The 19,293-nt window shown below is 38.4% G+C and overlaps 3 protein-coding genes across 7 annotated transcripts; 1 reads left to right on the top strand and 2 right to left on the bottom strand.

Annotated features, from left to right (window-relative positions):
• Nucleotides 1-1,781: 1,781 nt before the first annotated feature.
• On the bottom strand, nucleotides 1,782-5,998 carry LOC113040382 (deoxyribonuclease gamma). Of its 2 annotated transcripts, none has more exons than XM_026198732.1 (10): nucleotides 5,869-5,998; nucleotides 4,287-4,377; nucleotides 4,024-4,112; nucleotides 3,857-3,943; nucleotides 3,161-3,273; nucleotides 2,781-2,893; nucleotides 2,424-2,581; nucleotides 2,252-2,348; nucleotides 2,069-2,120; nucleotides 1,782-1,972 (listed from the first exon to the last, which is right to left on the bottom strand). In XM_026198732.1, the coding sequence occupies exons 2-10, from the start codon at nucleotides 4,365-4,367 to the stop codon at nucleotides 1,968-1,970; spliced, it is 795 nt and encodes a 264-aa protein (XP_026054517.1). In that variant the 5' UTR covers nucleotides 4,368-4,377; nucleotides 5,869-5,998; the 3' UTR covers nucleotides 1,782-1,967. The 2 variants fall into 2 exon arrangements, with proteins under 2 accessions (XP_026054517.1, XP_026054518.1); XM_026198733.1 differs by having other exon boundaries at nucleotides 4,287-4,372; nucleotides 5,869-5,950.
• On the top strand, nucleotides 5,982-12,639 carry LOC113040380 (deoxyribonuclease gamma-like). Of its 3 annotated transcripts, none has more exons than XM_026198730.1 (9): nucleotides 5,982-6,086; nucleotides 8,617-8,706; nucleotides 8,798-8,892; nucleotides 8,980-9,066; nucleotides 9,244-9,356; nucleotides 9,704-9,816; nucleotides 10,029-10,186; nucleotides 12,129-12,225; nucleotides 12,318-12,639. In XM_026198730.1, exons 2-9 carry the CDS (start codon nucleotides 8,626-8,628, stop codon nucleotides 12,423-12,425), a joined length of 852 nt encoding a protein of 283 aa, XP_026054515.1. In that variant the 5' UTR covers nucleotides 5,982-6,086; nucleotides 8,617-8,625; the 3' UTR covers nucleotides 12,426-12,639. The 3 variants fall into 3 exon arrangements, with proteins under 3 accessions (XP_026054515.1, XP_026054516.1, XP_026054514.1); XM_026198731.1 differs by lacking the exon at nucleotides 5,982-6,086 and adding an exon at nucleotides 7,798-8,061; XM_026198729.1 differs by lacking the exon at nucleotides 5,982-6,086 and adding an exon at nucleotides 7,799-8,092.
• Nucleotides 12,620-18,904, bottom strand: LOC113040379 (piggyBac transposable element-derived protein 4-like). 2 transcript variants are annotated; one of them, XR_003275209.1, is made up of 4 exons: nucleotides 18,365-18,904; nucleotides 16,047-17,321; nucleotides 13,393-15,967; nucleotides 12,620-13,281 (listed from the first exon to the last, which is right to left on the bottom strand). XR_003275209.1 is itself a non-coding variant. In XM_026198728.1 (3 exons), the coding sequence occupies exons 1-3, from the start codon at nucleotides 18,550-18,552 to the stop codon at nucleotides 15,520-15,522; spliced, it is 1,911 nt and encodes a 636-aa protein (XP_026054513.1). In that variant the 5' UTR covers nucleotides 18,553-18,904; the 3' UTR covers nucleotides 12,620-15,519. The 2 variants fall into 2 exon arrangements, 1 of the variants encoding a protein (XP_026054513.1); XM_026198728.1 differs by having other exon boundaries at nucleotides 12,620-15,967.
• Between the last annotated feature and the right edge of the window lie 389 nt (nucleotides 18,905-19,293).

Genomic DNA, 19,293 nt, shown 5'->3' on the forward strand with positions numbered 1-19,293 from the left:
AGTATGACCATATTAGCCCGGTCCTGTGCACACTGCACTGGCTCCCTATCAAACATCGTATAGATTTGAAAATATTGCTTATTACTTATAAAGCCCTGAATGGTTTAGCACCTCAGTATTTGAATGAGCTCCTTTTACATTATACTCCTCTACGTCCGCTACGTTCTCAAAACTCAGGCAATTTGATAATACCTAGAATATCAAAATCAACTGCGGGCGGCAGATCCTTTTCCTATTTGGCGCCTAAACTCTGGAATAACCTACCTAACATTGTTCGGGAGGCAGACACACTCTTGCAGTTTAAATCTAGATTAAAGACCCATCTCTTTAACCTGGCATACACATAACATACTAATATGCTTTTAATATCCAAATCCGTTAAAGGATTTTTAGGCTGCATTAATTAGGTAAACCGGAACCGGAAACACTTCACATAACACCGTACTTTCTACATCATTAGAAGAATGGCATCTACGCTAATATTAGTCTGTTTCTCTCTTGTTCCGAGGTCAGCGTAGCCACCAGATCCAGTCTGTGTCCAGATCAGAGGGTCACTGCAGTCACCCGGATCCAGTACGTATCCAGACCAGATGGTGGATCAGCACCTAGAAAGGACCTCTACTGCCCTGAAAGACAGCGGAGACCAGGACAACTAGAGCCCCAGATACAGATCCCCTGTAAAGACCTTGTCTCAGAGGAGCACCAGGACAAGACCACAGGAAACAGATGATTCTTCTGCACAATCTGACTTTGCTGCAGCCTGGAATTGAACTACTGGTTTTGTCTGGTCAGAGGAGAACTGGCCCCCCAACTGAGCCTGGTTTCTCCCAAGGTTTTTTTCTCCATTCTGTCACCGATGGAGTTTCGGTTCCTTGCCGCTGTCGCCTCTGGCTTGCTTAGTTGGGGTCACTTCATCTACAGCGATATCATTGACTTGATTGCAAGTAAAAACAGACACTATTTCAACTGAACAGAGATGACATAACTGAATTCAATGATGAACTGCCTTTAACTATCATTTTGCATTATTGAGACACTGTTTTCCTGATGAATGTTGTTCAGTGCTTTGGCGCAATGTATTTTGTTTAAAGCACTATATAAATAAAGGTGATTGATTGATTGATTGATCACATCACGCTATAGAAACCACCTAAAAGTATGTATAAATAGAAGAATGCAGATATTAGGAACTGCCATGACCAGATACAGTTAGAAATTTGCTAAAAGCAAGCCTATAGCAAGACATGGTGGGTTGGCCGCACGTCCTGATTTTGCTGAGTTAGATGTGTTCGTAGGTCAATATTTTTTGTTGACCCTGGAACAACATTTTACTCCAAAAATATATTCTTGACCATATCCCTACACCAAAACCTAACCTTAACCATGAGAAATCCCTAAAATCAGAGGAAATGATGGATGAATGACACGGATGTACAAGCACCAAAAAGTGATTGTAAGCGTAAACTTCACAAAATCTATAAACTTGTTCTTCATGTCTTGTTCTTGGTTAATCACAATGTTGTTCCAGGGTCAACAAAGATGTTGTCCCAGGAACATGTCTCACTTGGCAAAATCAGGTTCTGCGGGTTGGCCAGCCAAATTTCAAGGGGGGCAAGTGCCACTTTTCTTTTCTTGTTTTCTTCCATATAAAGAGATGGAATGAAGAAGTCTGGAAAGAGATGTATATTTTCTTGCCGCTCAAACCACCTTATGATTTGGGTCCACAGGATTATTGTAAACAATAATTAAAACACTTGTAAAGAAAGTTTGCAATGACTGAGTCCGATTTCAGATGTTTAATGTCTTTGAGTGTGAAACATTAATGTGACATTCAAAACAACTGTACAGTATCCAAGCATTTCAACATGTAACCATGACCAGAAGTGTTCATAATAGCTTATCCGTCTTTATATACAGATAGTCTTATGTTTTTCATGTCCATATGATGTTCAGTTAAGCCTTTCCATTTAACCTAAACAGAAAAAAAATCGTATGTTATTGTTTCTCTCCGTCATCTGTTTTCAATCACTGTTCTGCTGTTCATGTGTCTTATGTTTACGCTGCTTACGTTTTCTCTTCAGTTCCACCTCCACTGGATAGTGGTCACTCACTTTCAGCGCCTGTGAAGACATTAAATCTGTGTTTTAAAAATACTAAACTCATTCTGTAAACTAAATGTACAGTAACAACTCATGTCTTTATAGTAAGTGTGATTAAATATCAGTTCAAATGTAAAATGATTCTCGTTTACCTCCTCATCCGTCAGTTTGTAGGCCTTCTGGAAGTTGAATGGTTTTGCAGAGTTTGGAACAACAGCATCATACATATCGTCTCCATACACCACAATCCTGTGCATGAACATGTCATATTAATGAGAATGACTTCACATCATATTTGATTATTCTTTTAGAGTTATTAATTACCGGTCATAAGTGTTGTCATTTTTGGTGCTGGTTGTGGTGTCCTCGTCATCTGAGATCAGCCAATGGAAGTTCTTGTCACTCCTGATGCGGATTGTTTTCATTCTTTTATTGGACACGTAACTGCCGTCTGCATTGAAGTCCCCCAAAATCATGATGTTCTGTATGGATATGCACATGCTTGTTTTTAAACCATTCTTATATTACAAAATGTATGCTGTTTATAAATGCAATAAAGCATGGTATGTCATTATACATAATGAAAGTTTAAATCTCATCCTCATGTATTTCAATTAACAAATCCTGTCTCAACTAATGGATGATTGTCATAAAAGTCTTGTAGTTGTGCGTAATGTTTACATCGGTCTTCCATTTCGTCTTGACATCCTGAAACACGTCGTAAAGTTCGTCAAGCTCCTTCACTGAATCCTCAGGCTTGGTGTGGACGGGCATCAGCACCAAATCTTCCAACACTGTTGAGACATGAATAAGATTATTGATTACAATACACACAGCATTTGTCATAGCCCAACCCAGAGATTAAATGATAAATTAGCCAGTGACATTTATGTGTAATTTGGTTTTAGCTGTGAATTGCATGAACTGGGAATTAAGTTATCACAAAGAAACAAAGACAAACATATTTCCTTATAGCCTAAGCTCATAGTCACGGCCAGTAAAACTACACTGTGCATTAAAATAACGAGACTGTTGCACCCATGTAATATGCTGTACTTCACCTGTTTTATGACATTTGAATCGCAGAATATACGGTTCTCTGGCGAAAGCATCTTCATCTCCAGGCTGATTGTCTTCGTATTGGTAAGACCCGACCAAATCCACCAAGTCATCCCTTCATATTGCCGAGCAACACAGAAGTAAACAAAGGTGTGTGTTTGTAGAGTAATTTACAACAGCTTGGAACACGGCTCAACCAATCAGAATCAAGGACCGGAACTCTCAGTTTTATACATTTGTTTTTATGACCTTTTATCACCCTCTGTTTGATCTTTAGAACTTAACGGCCTGTTTTATTTTTATATAGTTGTTGTGTCTAGACTATGAAAACTATAACTAGAGAATGTCAAAGTGAATGGGCAGGGCAAGTTTTTAAATTCAGAATTAGCACCACCAACACATAAATATAGCACCATTAGGAAATGTTCTCTATAGGTTCCCTTAGAAACATCCCAACAACATTCTAGGAAGGTTAATCTCCAAATAGGGAACGTTCTACATAGGTTCTCTTTAAGTTCGTTTCTGGTTACAAAAATGATCTACAGGGAACATTCTTATTTGGTCTCCCAAAAATAACCAAACAGGAACCAGATGGAAACATTAAGGGTATGTTCTATGTGTGCTGAACCCTCTATAAAATTAAATATGGCTTCCATTCCAAATAAAAGTTGAATGCATCTCCAAAATTAGGCAGTTACCTGTAGAGGAACATAAACTGTTCTTTGTAATTGTCTCTTCCCAGGCGTGTGCTCATCTCCAGTGTATAACGGTGTGTCTTGTTAAACCTGTTGATGAGCAGTCAGTCGTGGTTATTACTGTTATCTTATAACAGGGATTTTCAACAAAAATAACCTGTTTGACTCACTTATTCAGCTCTTTGAGAAAATTATCCACTGCATCTCCGCTAGAATCCACCACCTCGAGAATAACAATAATGTCATAGCGTGACACGATCTGAAGAAAGGGAGCAACGTAAAAACAAACCATTTAGCCTGATTGTCAACATACCGTGAGGGATTATTAGACATCAAGGTAAATCTCATGAAACACACTCATTCAAGATGTCAAGTGGGATGTTTTCACATGTATTTCTCATGACTCTGGACTTTAGGTGTGGCCAGGCCTTACCTTGATCAGTGTTTTCAGCACAAACGGATCAGAGAGTTTTGTTTTCCCAAATTTCTGGATGTTAAAAGAGGCGACCTTCATGATGCCTGTTCTTCATGAAATGAAAGAAACCAAATTAGAAGTTGAATAATGACACTTTCTGTAATAGAAATGCAAACCCACATTGAATTAAAAACAGTAGAGCTCATTTCAGGCCATGGCTATTGCATTTATTACATTTATACATCCATGAAAGACTTTATCATGCAATATAAAGTGAAACGCACTTTTTTTTTTTTTAGAAAGCTGTTGCTATCACCAGAATCTTTTTTAAGCCATTACAAGTGGAAGAACCTGTTTCAGTTTTTACTACGGGTTTGAGATCAGCAGACAAGATAATCTCTTCTTGAAATGGTCAAACGACAACTTAAAATATTTCTTGTTGTAGAAATACAAAAAGTGTAATTTGATTTAGCAGAGAAGGAAATCAACCACTAAACTGAGGCAGAAGAACATGTCTATTCATTCATGATTCAAGAAAGGTCTGTGTGAGGCCATTTCAGGGACTTTTTGGTGTTGAGCCAATAATTGGCGCAGGGGGTCTTTATGCCCAGGGGGTTTCTCTGAATGGTGCAGAAATTAGTTCCAGAGCTCAGACATTGCTATTGTAAGTGCACATCAAAGCAGCAGAATCGCCCATACATTCAAGACACATATGGACGACATCTGTTGTGAACATGACACCACCACCTGAAACCTTATTTGTAACACTGGACCACAAAACCAGTCTTAAGTGTACATTTTTGAAAAATGAATAATTAAGCTTTCCGTTGATGTATTGTTTGTTAGGATTGGACAATATTTGACAGAGACACAACTATTTGAAAATCTGAAATCTGAAGGTGCAAAAATACTAAGAAAATTGCCTTTAAATTGTCCAAATGAATTCTTATCGATGCATTTTACTAGTTTTGATATATTTAAGATAGAAAATGTACAAAATATCTTCATAAAACATGATCTTCACTTAATATCTTAATGATTCTTGTCATAAAAGAAAAATCTATAATTTTGACCAAAACAATGTTTTTTTGGCTACAAATATAACCCAGAAACTTTTGACCAGGGTCACATTTGTTACAATGGCTGCAGTTTAAATCCAAAGTCATGGACTTACAAAGTGTTTTCACATTCCACCCATTCAACACCAAACATGCAGAGACAAGTTTAGGGGCTTCATTTACATGATTTACAGTTGTGTGTGCATGAGTGTGTGTGCGCGCTTTTTTGTTGTTTTTTCCGTTTTTTAATAGTTTTCCAAGTAACCTGGTAGGAATATAAAAAACACTAGAACCTTCTCATCAGACACTGTCTGGACACTTATAAAGCTATTTAAAAAATAAAAATAAAATAAAGATTTAAAGAGTCAAAGATCAAAACTTAACCCACAACAAATATTTATTTTGCATTTAAATATATTTAGACTGCTGAGATGATCACATGCTGAGATTATATTGGATCCTTATCCAATACTATTTATTGAATTTTTAGAAAAATGGTACAAATTAAGACTCAAATACTACAAGAACTAAATGTAACTTACCAAAGCACTGGTCCAAAGATACACTGAAGAAAACACAGACTGTAGATATTCCTCAAATCACCTGCATTACTTATACTGGACACCTGTAACCTGATTGGCTAGACGCAGGAACCTGTCGAGTGATTTGGTCCAGCCCCAACTTGGACATCCCTCCAAACAGCAAGAGTTCCTCCCCCTGGGCAAACATTGACTCGGAAGTGGATTGCTGGAGTGTACAGGTGAGTTCAGACAATACAATATCCTCATTACAGCTAGAAACTAAATTACAATTGCATTTGAAGGTAGAAGATGAAGGAGACATTGTCCTGGACATGAGTTAAAGTGGCTATTGTAACACAATTATAACACAAGGTTAAATATTTCTCTACATAGATGTTATATTAGGTCCTTTCTGTGGTCCTAAGAGTTGATGAGAAGGATTTCATGTTCAGACAATCCAGCTGTCTTGTTGCTTTTTCCACATGAAATGCAGTGAAATATGACTACAGTTAAGTCCAGTGAGCCAAAAACAACATCACAGCTACAACAGGTTCAGAGGATTCGAGGAATTTAAAGAACAACAAAACATCATGGCAGAAAAATGGCGGGAAATGTACATTCAGGTTTCGATAGATAGATAGATAGACAGACAGACAGATAGATAGTTAAATGTATAGCAAAATTATGTATAGCACATGTCTGAAATTATTTAAATACACAAGATTGCTGCCTAATTTTCCCTTGGGGAAATAAAGTCCAGTTCAGGTTTATATGTTTACTTTCTTGCAGATCTTCTCTCTGTACATTTGTTAAATCCAGTAGATTGCCATCAAAATATTGGATTCTAGGAATAATGTCTGTAAATGGTTTATTCAGGTTTTGATAGTGTAAGGGAGTTGACAGATACAACCCACGGACCATGATGAATGAAGACCAGAAGTCGGAGATGCAGTTAACTCTAGAAAACAGTTTGCAGTTTTATCAGCAGAAGTCAGCTTTAACACTCGTGAGGAGTGCGTAGGTCTCTCTGCATTCACCCTTGTAAGAGAAAATGATATAATGTAGATGTTTATTGCAGCATGGCAGTGACAAACTACATGTAGTACCCTGGGTTCAACGGAGTGGGAATGAACCAGTTTATTCTCTTCATGTAAAGAAAGTTGCTGTGGTCTGTATGTTAATTAAGTTCTGACACCTCTTTGTCTGAGATAGTTTTGGGCGTCCCACACCCGCTCCCATTCAACAATTGATGACATTTGCTCAAGATGTGATTATCCCAAATGATTCAGTCAACTGTTAACGTTCTTCGTCTCCTTAATATCTGAGCCATTTTGAGAAATGAGCATGATTAATCATTTATTCTGGAGTGGATTATGGGTCGGGGCAGACAACAGTTTCTTACGATCTCAATACAACAGCAACTGAACTCCAACTGAGGTCACCGACTATGTCATTACTTTGGCGAAAAGGATACTGATTGGTTCAACTGTAGAAAAATGAGATTAGAGTTCACACGAAACGTCTCACACCCAAGACATATATCTGCCACCCAATACATCAGGGAGTTGGACGACGTCCAGCATTCCACCCTAAATGCTGTTATGAAAGCCCCCAGAGACTGGGACTGCACAGACAGATACCAACACACACGCATAGAGAATACACAACCCGTGTCCAACCCAAGATCTAATTAAGCTGCGAACTTTCCCAAGCATCCAGTACTTTTCATCAGCTAGAGGTTTCAGACAATAAACTTCTATACTATTCAAGTTTCTCATGGGGAAGCCCTTCAAATCATTCAATATTCTGAAGAATAATATTATTTAACAAGAAACCACTCGAATTTACATTCATTGAAGCAGCAGTGCATTCCAGAATCCACCACTTCAACCGCAAATGCAAATTCAATCATAAAAAACGGTTGCTTTTGGCAGTCAGCTCAGTTGGTCTTCAGACCCATGGCTATGCGGTTACCTCCAGTCAAGCCGGCTATAAATTACTTCAGAAATTACTCTACAGAAGAGAAGATCTGTTTTTAATCTAGAGGCCTCTACTTCTCCATTTTACTAGACATCTGTGCGACAGAAACCCTATCTGATTTAAAAACAGGAAGTGGGCATGGCTTGTTTTCAAATGAGCAGGCATTAAATTATTTACTAGCTGTTTAACGTACCACACAGGAAAACGAGACTTCATAGATAAACAAAAGCTTCGGTAAGAGACTTCATAGTACACAAAAGATTCGGTAAGAGCTGATTATTTATGTGTTTACTTCTAGAAAAATAAATGCAAATGCATAAAAGCATGTCATTTATGTGTTATAACATGTATGTAACTGATTCTTTTAACATTTAAACAAGATTGAAGATGAGTCTTGAGTGTGTTAATGGAGTTTTCACTTCATTCTGGTGCATTGAAGCTTTTTTCAATTCTTAGATGAATATATTTTATTAAAACTTTGTGTTGTTTTAAGAACATTGTTCAACATGTAACTGTCTGCGGTTTCCTTGCTGTCTCTGCCGGATCTGCTGTGGTCCTATATAATCAGACATGTCAGCTCTTTAGAAGATATAAGGGTTTCCTGTGTGCAAACAAGGCATCCTTCAATTGTCTGTTTAACTTCCCTTAGCGAACAGGAAAATGGTATAGAAATTCCTCTGATTTTAAGTAAGCATGAGGTACCGAAACAGACCTGAAAACCTGAAGCCAGGCTGAAGTGTTGTTGTCGTTAAACTCGTATCACTTCATGATGGTTTACACTTTCTTAAGGTCGACACCATGAAGATCGCATCTTTTAACATCAGACGTATGGGTCCGAGTAAGCTGTCAGATAAAAACATAGTAAAATATCTCATTAAGGTGAGTTTATAATCTGACTGTGTAAGAAAATCACATAGAAAAAGCCCAGAAGTATTTTTTTTTTTAAAAAGACCACAATGCTCTTTCCTAGATCTTCTCGAGGTACAGTATAATCATCCTTCTTGAGGTGGTGGACAAATCAGGCAAATCTTTAGACAAATTTCTGCAGGAGCTCAACAGCACCGGGTCTGTATGAACTTTCAGAGATTCTCTTCACCATCTGTTGCTCAAAAGCCTATAGAGTCTGCCCAAACTGAACGTTTTCTCCCACAGAGCTAATAAGAAACGTCCCTTCACCATGGTGGGAAGCTCCAGGCTGGGACGGACTCTTTATAAGGAACAGTTTGTCTGTTTCTACAGGTACAACATTCAGAAAATTTGTGTAAATTAGGTTTTCAGCATAAAAATGGGAACAAAATACTAAAGGAGCATATCATGCATTTCAAAATTGTGTAGCATTTGATACAGCTTACTAGATGTTTAATTATGTCATACATGTAGCATTGAAAAACTGTATTTTTCACTAATTTCTAATAGAGAAGATGAGGCCGAACTGGTCGACACGTACCAATACGAAGACAATCAAGTGGGAGACGAGGATGCTTTCTCCCGAGAGCCCTTCATCTTGCGTTTCCGCTGTAAACACACAGGTAACCAACTTCTGTTAAACCTTGAAATGTCTGCACCAACTGGACTAAAAAATCCTCAGTGATAACATGACTTAGACTTCCCCCAAAATGAAAAGTCTGGGCTCATTTACTCACCCTCGTGTTGTCCTGTCCTGGAGCTTTTAACATTATGACGAATGGGAACTGAAACTTCATCAAAAATGAAAACCACTGTAAAAGTGGTCTATACAACTTACTTGAGAAACTGACCAAAACTGAAGTCATTATTCATTTGTTCATTGTAACTGTGCATGTTCCGACACAACCATTAATGTTTCAGGCGGCTGAGCACGTGAGGTCAATTAACGTCATTTTTGGGTCTCTTTCAGTGCTGAAAGATTTGGTGTTGATCCCCGTTCACACAAAGCCCAAAGACTCACAGAAGGAACTGGATGAACTTTATGATGTCTTTTTGGATGTCATGGATAAATGGAAAACGGATGTGAGTTTACTCCTATGCAACCACAACATCCCATAGGAAATATATAGTTCTGTTTGTATCAGGCAAATGAGTGAATGCACACATTCACAGGAACTGAGTGGGCTGACTTTAGTTTACCAAAAGTGGAGATAACTGTTCTTTTGCCCAGCTAAAATACACAAGTGAGTCAAACATTGACTAGAGTTTGAGAGAAAGCTCTAACTGTCCTACAGAACGTCATGATCCTTGGTGACTTCAACGCGGACGGCGCCTATGTCTCCAAGAAGAAGATGAAGACCATCAGGATCCGCAGCGATCCCAATTTCCACTGGCTGATTGGTGACGATGTGGACACCACAGTTATCCAGTCCAATGACTACACCTACGACAGGTGAGTTAAAGAAATGGTGCCAACAACAGCAAATAGAGTCCAAAGTTATTTCTGACATAGTTCACACTCCTGCACTACTTATGGATTCAGATCTTCCCCTTTGATGTGTTCATGGTAGACAGCTTCAAACTGCTGAAGCATGGTGCGATGTGACAAAACTCACACACAGTGTAGACAGGGAATAGGCACAGTATTGAAAATGCGAGGCTGTGAAGGATAGACTAACAAGGCCAGACTTACTAACGGCTTGCAAGGCTGAGTTTATTGCATATGCATTTGTAGGAGTTTCCCTTTCCATTCACAAAATATATGGGAAGATATTATTTTAAAAAGATAGTTCACCCCCCAAAAATCTGTCATTCATTACTCAACCTCATGTTTTTCCAAACCTGTTAGACATTCATTTATCTTTAATACACATATTAAGTAGGGAGGTAATGATTAACTCAACTCAAGATTTGATGTCCTTTTATTAGGCTATTGCTGCACGTTTCTTTATGAAATGTAAATATGACAAAACTGAATTGAAATGTTAAAACAAACCCCAAATCAAAATAAATGACACAAATAAAATAAATCTCGTCCTATAATTTGATTTTCAGCCGGCTCGTGGTTCATCGTTACATCCCTAATATTTTGATGAAATAGATAGCAAAGGAACTACCGCGTTCAAGGCTGAGAAACATAGTAAGGACATCGTTAAAACAGTCCAGTGACAGTTAATCCACCAATATCACATAGACTATTTATATTTAAATGATGTCCATACAACCTTTATGGGCATTGAACATGGTAGCTCCCTTACTGTCTATGCCGGGTCAAAAAGCTCTCGGATTTCATCAAAAATCGTATGAATGAAGGTCTTAGGGGTTTGGAATGACATATGTGTGAGTAAGGACAGAATTTAACATTTTCAGGCAACTATCCCTTTAAATAAATTACACAAGTTTATTTTGTACATATGCTGTATGTAGTAGGCCTGTGAAGTATCTTTTGCAGTAGTCTGTGTTGGTCATTTTGGAAATGCACTGACTGCGTCTGTGTTCTTTCATTTGCCCATCCATCTGTTAGTAGATCACCCGCAGATATTTGCACTCCCATTAGCGCTTTTATTGGGAATGTGCTCTCACGCTAATTTGCCCTGTTTAGTAAATCTGCCCTACAGTCTGTACAAAAGCACGCATTGTATAATGTTCCTAAATCGCAGGATTCTAGAATCCTAGAATTCGCAGAATCTTTTGTCCACTGAACGTTTTTTTTTTTTTTTTTTTAAAGAGATTTCATCATCTGAACAATTGGTATGTTGTTAAATAACGTTACAAGCCATTGACCACACAGGATTTCTGTCCCCTATAGCGTCCTCTTCCTTCCTGTCAGCAACTAAACATTGAGATACCTTGACTAAAGTTATATTGTCTGTTGTCAGAAGTAGCACAATAGCCTTGAGTACATTTGGATATATTGTAGAACAGGGCATTGGTTTTCTGTCAAGGACTCATTTGTTGTAGACAGATAATATGAAGTTCTATGGACTTTTGTCGAATAGCGTTATGCAAATCAGATCCAGTGTAGACAATGCTTTAGATGAATGTGAAATAATTACTATTGATTAAAAGATGAGCAAACCATTGCTCGGATGTATTTAGAAGCCATAGATGGTTTTCATCTAAAAGTGCAAAACGTTTAAAAATGCAAACGGGAAAACTGGATTTCGGGGACCTGAAAGTGCAAACTTTTGAAAATGGGTTTCAAATTCCAAGTTTTGGAAAACAATACTGTAATTAACTTTTTTTTTAATGGATCCGTGTACACAGAAGTCTTAAAAGATGCCAAGGAAAACTTTCAGTATTGGTACATTGCTGTTGTCTAACCATACCTTGAAAGGACAGGTCAGTCTGCCACTCAAGCTTTGGAAAATGTTGATGGCAAATATTTTTTGTAGGATTGTGGTCTATAAGGACGACATGTTAAAAGCTATTGTTCCAAGATCTGCGAAACCTTTCAACTTCCAGGAAGCCTACAAACTTTCAGATGAAACTGTGAGTATACTACATAAGTCATTTTTTCTTATAAATTTGAGGTTCGCACACAGATTAGAAAATAATATATTAATATGATTCATCTTCGGCAGGCCCTGGACATCAGTGATCATTACCCAGTGGAGGTGAGTCTGAAGAAATCAACTGCGGCAAAGACCAGCAGCAAAACCAAAACCAAAACCCAGAAACGCAAAGCATGATGGGATGCCAATGCACACTGTATGGGATTTTAACTTTAACTCTTTACTACCTCTTTATAAGATTATTCAGGCATTAAATTAATTTTAAATCAGCCATCTTTTCATGCTAATTCATTGTAATAGACTTTTTTAAATATAGTTCACATGCTTATAAATGAATCTGAAATTTGAAATGACTGTGAAATCTCAAAATAAACTTTTAATTTTTCATTTATTTAATGTCATTTTTTCCAACAAGTTTATTATGTTATGCCTAAAGTGTTAATAAATGTGTTAGTTTGCACAGCTAGATACAACCACTAATTGGTAGCACATTAATAAAAGAAAAAAAGATATTTAAACACAGGAACTACTGTATTGTACAAGCAATAAATTGGCAGACAAACAAGCGATAAATGCCAAACCACTGCTATTGGGTAAAAATCATGCATCAAGCGCCTTTAGCAAACTCAAATTTAGCTTGTGGCAACAAGCATGACAAGTCAGTAAACATGGACATCAGCTTCTGCATTACCAAAGAGAGATCAATTACAGCATTCCACTTACCCTCAAGGAATCAAGCAACCTTCATTAACAAGAAATCATTCAAAAAAAGAGATTAACTGTGCAAGAAGTCTTAAAGATCAAGTAGAACAATTAGGTAACAAATGGATGTTTGTACCAGGTGGTCATAAGAAAGTCTGTAGATGTGTGTAATCCTCCAATAGTCCATCTCAGCAGATCCAGATAAAAAATAACACAGCTTCTCCTTTCCTTCCTGACATCTGGGCATATACTTTATAGTATGTGGGACTGATCTTGAAAAGAGCCATTCAAAAAACTGCGAGCCAGGTGTTTGGACACATCTGAAGATTGGCTGAGATTGGTTGAATCATGAAGATGCAAGAAAAGATCAAACAGAAAAAAGGAAACGAACATTAACTCTCTTTATTGTTAATAAAGATAAGTAAAATGTGTGTAAACTCACCGATTAAGGAGGGGATCAAGTCCATCGATGAACATCTCTTCTAATTTGGACTCACTAACTTTGCCTACCGTTCATTTATCAAAGAACAATTAGTAGATTAAAGGGTTAATACTTTGTGAATAAATCAGGAATATTTTGCACAAAATAGGCTACACTATTAAGAGGAAGCGGCTTGATTAAAAATGTTAGACATTGCTACTAAATCAAAACATTTAGAAAAGCAGTTACATACATTAACAAATAGCGATCAGAATAATAAAAAAATTAACAATTAATTCTACCACAATTAATAATATTCTATATCCTATTTCATTTAACTGACTTGGTTTGTTAGTGATTTCATAACTGATTATTTTAGTATTTGATTAGATCGAGTCTAACTACTCATAAATGTAGTTTTTGTTTTGTCCCTTTTATGAAATATTTGTAGTAACAGATCCCAATTCGCTAGTTGCGTTGTACTGTGTGTTTGATGTTGCAGATCGATTGTGTTATTCTGCTCTCATTTGTGGCCCAGCAGTGCACAACACAACGCAATTTAAAAAAAAAACATGAGCTCGCAACACAATAAAACAAAAAACAAAAACAAAACACAAACTCACAATACAACGCAATTAAAAAAAGCAAACATGAGCTTACAACACAACGCAATTAAGCCACAACACAATGGAAACGCTCCCTAATTGATTTTTAAATGAACAACGTTTTAACTGAATGTTTTGATATCCTGGTAATCTTAATATATTGATGAATTGAGCAGTAAATAAATCAATATTATTTTCGATTTGGACCAAGCGTCAACCTCCCGCTCTCTCTCTCGTAAAGACCACACAGAAGTGACTTAAACAGTAAATCGTCAACTGGCTGCAAAAGGGAGTCAACATTTCTCTTTGGAGTGTTACAAGCTCTTGGTCCATAAAGAAGATCTGTAAAGTTGCAAAGACTAAAGACTCAAATCCAAAGAGATATTCTTTATAAGAGACTCTGCCACGTCCCCCTGAAATGGCTTGTTCAAACATGTCTATGTCACTATGTGGAAATATTCATGCAATGCCGCCCAAATGTATCCACAGAAAAGAAGGCGCGGTTTCAGTAACACAGTTAGCCTTGCAGAGGAGGTAATTCTGATTTTGCTACGACAATCTGGCGCTTCTGCATCAGCTACTGGAAGTATGTTTTGTTATTAAAGTATTTTATATTGAATGTTTAAATGCAGAGTTTTGCCCATCGCGTACTGCAAACTGGGTCAGTTGGCCAATCAGAGCATACTGCGCTTGTCAGACGGAGGGACTTTGTAGAAAATGACGCGTTTGAGAGGCAGGGAATTGAGGACCTACAATAATGTACAGTATTTGAAAAATAATGTTTTTTATTTTTTAATTAAAGCATGTCAACATATTCTGGTGCACCAAATAATGATCTATAAAACCAGCATACGACCCCTTTAAAATGCCCAACTTTACAGAAAAAGAAAAAAAAAAAAAACTTTACAGCTTGGTTCGAAAAATTATTTTGGTCTATAAAGCTAATTTTATCTTTCATGACAACTGAGAGGGGGGGTAAACATTTTTTATAACTCATCCGTTTAAATTATATTAAGCCTCAAAGTTTTATGCATAATTAAGGGCGTGGCCACTTGAGTGACAGGTGGATTGCTGCTGCTGACACTTCAGTAGAGCTAGGTGGGCGTGGCTTCAGCAACCAGCTCCTACCTTTTTGCCCATTTTCGATTATCCAGGAGTGACACACGGTGGCGAACTGCCAAGATGGCAACGGTTCGCTCCGCCTACTTTAGTCTTAAAAAAAACGGACTTCGGAAACCTACGGTGATGTCATGGACACTATGTCCATGTTTTTATACAGTCTATGATTTGGTCACTCAAGCTCTGCTCTAGCACCAATTGCCCATTTCTGCAGGCCAACTGCCCCCTAGTGTATGGGAGCATTTCTGTGGTGTTGTATCTTAATTTTGTTGTGTTGAGAGCTTATGTTTGCTTTATTAATTGCGTTGTGTTATGCACCACTTGGCCATCGTACATTACTAATTTCATTCTCCAATTCTGTGTATTGTTTTTCTTGTGTTTGATCCTAGTGCACACTAGACTCAAAATCCTAGGACTTAGGCGTTCACTCTGTCTCATTCTCACTGCTGCTATCTGGGCAATGCCAGCTGGTGAAACAGTCACGCTTGGGAACAAAGCACAGTGGCACATCACAAGTCACACACATGACTGGAGTTTTGTAGCAGCAAATTCTGCATTTTCGTCTTCCAATGCTGCTATCTCCACTGATGTACTTGGGCAAATGGGAGTAAGGGGTAAGAGTGGGGGGTATATGTCTGGGGGCGGGAACAGGTGCTGTTCCTCCAAGCTCTTCAACAAGTGCCTCCCGGAAGGCTTTTTGAGTCAGAGGCTTCTGGTTATTCATCTTGGCCATCTGCTGGTGCAAAATGAAGGAATTGACCACAGCGATGTCCACAAAGTGGTAAAAAAAGGACCGATACCACCTTCTTGTTTTATGTAAAACTGTGTAAAATGAAATCAGTGCGTCAGACAGATCCACTCCTCCCATGTGCCTGGAATGAATGAAACATTCATTATAAGATGCATAATATAAAAGGTATAACTTCAAACCAGTGAATTAAATCAACTAACTTGTTGTAATCCAGCACTGCGCCTGGAACGGGGAAATCCTGAATGGCCCAAACTCCATCGGTTCCTTTCACGTTCCTCTTAATGGAGTCCCCATTAAAGGCTTTATGAAAGGTTGAGCACATCAGCACGTCCCTCCTGTCCTTCCACTCAACAAACAGCAGATCGTCTTCCCTAAACCAGCGAATATTGCCACGAGGAGCCACTGTCTTTAAGTGGCCAATCCGGTTTGCGCGAACGGTGCCACAAGCCCAGATCTTTTTTTGCAGCAGGTCTCTGAAGAGCTTGGGACTGGTGTAAAAGTTGTCAACAAACAGCTTGTAGCCGCTTCCCAACAACTTTTCATTTGCTAGACTCATGACAGAGTCATAACTAATGCCTTTGCTCTTCTCTGCACAGATCTTTCCTTCATAGATGAAGAAGTCCCAAGTGTAGCCACAGAGGGAATCTGCCAAAACAAAAAGTTTGTACCCCCATTTTGTAGGTTTGTTTTTCATGTACTGTTTGAGTCCATTTTTAGCCTTCGATGCCACCATTCGTTCATCAATGGAGATGTTCTGAGAGGGATGGAAAGAGGCTTTGCAGGCGTCCCTCATGTCCTGGTACAGCGGTTTGATCTTACACAGGCGGTCGTATTCAGGTGTTCCTCTCTTCTTGTCATTCTCTGCATCCACTTTGGGATCACTAAGATGAAGAGCTTTACTGATGGTCATAAACTTCCTGCCAGACATGATCTGAGTTGGATAGGGAAGATTATATATCTTAGACCTCCTCCAATAGTCTGTCAGTTTGAAGCATTTCAGCAAACCCATGTAAATCACCAGTGCTATGAACGACCTCAGATCTTCAAGTGAAATGTCCTCCCATTGCTTCTTCGAGCCTTCCTGGCGCATGGCTCCATATGCATTTGAGTTTGCTAAAATTGTCCGCATGACTGTTTTTGAAAAGAACAACTCAAAATACTGCCGAGGACTGCATGTTGCAGTGGAGACCAACCGTGGGCCGGGTTTTTGTTTAGGTCTGAATATTGGCTGTGTCGGCTCAACATCAGGCTCATCTGCACTTTTCCACTTCTGTTCTAAGATGCTCAAGGAAAAAGGTAGGGATCGACTCACACTGCTTTTCCTACCTTTGCTTTTGCCACTTTGCACAGAGGAAGGTGTTCCGGATCGGCTAGACTTAGCTGGGGATGGTGATACGGAAGACAGTCCGGATCTCTTCTTCTTTTGTGGAGTGACCTCTGGATTCCAGTCATCATCACCAGAGGCATCTGTAAACCTGTTGCATGAGGTAAAAAAATAAATAAAAATCCAATATTTCAAACACACTGCCCCATGCAATAACAAATGTGAGTAACACATTTTTTTAATACAGGTCTATATCTATTTCACGTTTGTGCCTCACGTGTGCGATACAGATCACAGCACCGAAAAGCGAAATCGTTTTATGAGCACGCGCGATTATAATAGGCCTACCACAAAAATGCAGTGATTAAATTACACTTGAACGGTCCGCCTACTCTGTGGATTTAAAACACTAGTGCGGCACTTAATAAACACCTCGACATATACTGTTTACATTTCTGGATGACACACCCAGGTCCTCGGTCTCTTTTGTCGATCTGATATGCGTTAAGTACCAGGGATAGGAACGAGAATATATGCTGCAACATATAATCGCGTTTTCAAAGCGTTTTATTTTTTATGGTTACAGAAAATCATATTCACGCTCTAAACATGTTCAGATGCTAATCTAAATGATAAAGTGCTTGACTAATTTACTATATGGAATGAAGACCACTGCGGGAAAATACGCTCGTGCAGTAATATGCTATAATAACAACTATGCAATGTTAAAATTATATTCAAAAATAGACAGTGTTTAAAAACAAGATAAAGCGAGTCACAATAACGTAATAGAGATCAGAGTCCACTTTCAAGTAACATACGGGTACAATGCCAGTTTATTATTATTGTTATTATTATTATTATTATTTAGCACGTTTCACATTTCGCACAGCAGTCATAATGTATGAATAAAAATATTTTCACACGGTTTGGTCGACTGACAAGTGAATCTGTTGTAGGTCTGCTGCTCGTCTCGCTGTATTGCCCCATGTGCTACAGGTTCATTCATTCATTACGTGATTTGAATTAATTTTTATCCGTGCAAGAAAAAAAAAAACAATGTACATGAATACTAGAATAAAAAAAAAAAGGCTCCATGTATTTTTAATTTGATAATTCATCCATGCATTTGCTATTTTGGCATGCATATTTTCGTGTAGCAGTAAAAATATCTTTAGATGTGTATCCACTCACTCATCCAGAAGGGTTTCGAGACCATCGTCGATGGACATCTCCTCTTCTGCAGAGTCGCTGGAAGCCACACTGTCCTTGTCAGAAAAATCATCCCATTCTTTGGTCTTGTCTTGTTCTTCATCACTGTTTACAGATTCCTCCGAGCTGTCCATAACGCTATCTACCATCTCTTTATTACACGCATCCATCGTTCAATGCAGCGCTGCACAGGGTCGCAGATAACAGTAGCCCACTCCAGCAAATTGAGCAAAACACCATGCGGAGAGATCTTGCAGAATGCATTAAACCCGTTAACCACTGCGACTGCCCTTTCATTCGCTGCTGGTCTTTGTCTGTCACGATTTCCCATCCAGTCATTGGCTAGAACCGCCCCGCACAAGCGCCAGGTACACGGTACAGGGATTTATGATCCTGATTGGAGGTTTTGAAATCAAGCGCTTGAATGTAATTTATACCCCAAGGCATTTTTTATGCCAGGACATTTTTGAATGAACATGTTCAAAGACGAGTAGCAAAATAGTGGGAAAGGCTTCACTTTAGAGAGAGGGAAAAACACTAAATAAAAAAAAAGTAGTGGGATACCCCTTCTAATGAACAGGTTTGACTACTTGAGTAATTTCATGAGTCCAACGCTTAACGTTTGAGCTTATAATAGTAATCTAGGGATTTGTGTGCTTCTAGTTTTATAGTAGAAGTTTGGACAGGACCCTTTTCTATTCCAACATGACAATGTCTAAGTGCATAAGGCAAGGTTTTAAAAGAAAGTATTGATTGAGGCAGTGTGGAAAAACTGGACTGTTTTGCAGAAACCCAGCTGGACACCCTTGGGGTGACTTTAAATGAAGACGTAGACGTAGAACTCATCACCAAACACCAATGACTTGTACATATTTTAGACTCTTCAAAAACTGTTGCAACAAAGATGGAAA

The sequence above is a fragment of the Carassius auratus genome, chromosome 22 (genome assembly GCF_003368295.1).
Source record: "Carassius auratus strain Wakin chromosome 22, ASM336829v1, whole genome shotgun sequence".
Lineage (NCBI taxonomy): Eukaryota > Metazoa > Chordata > Actinopteri > Cypriniformes > Cyprinidae > Carassius > Carassius auratus.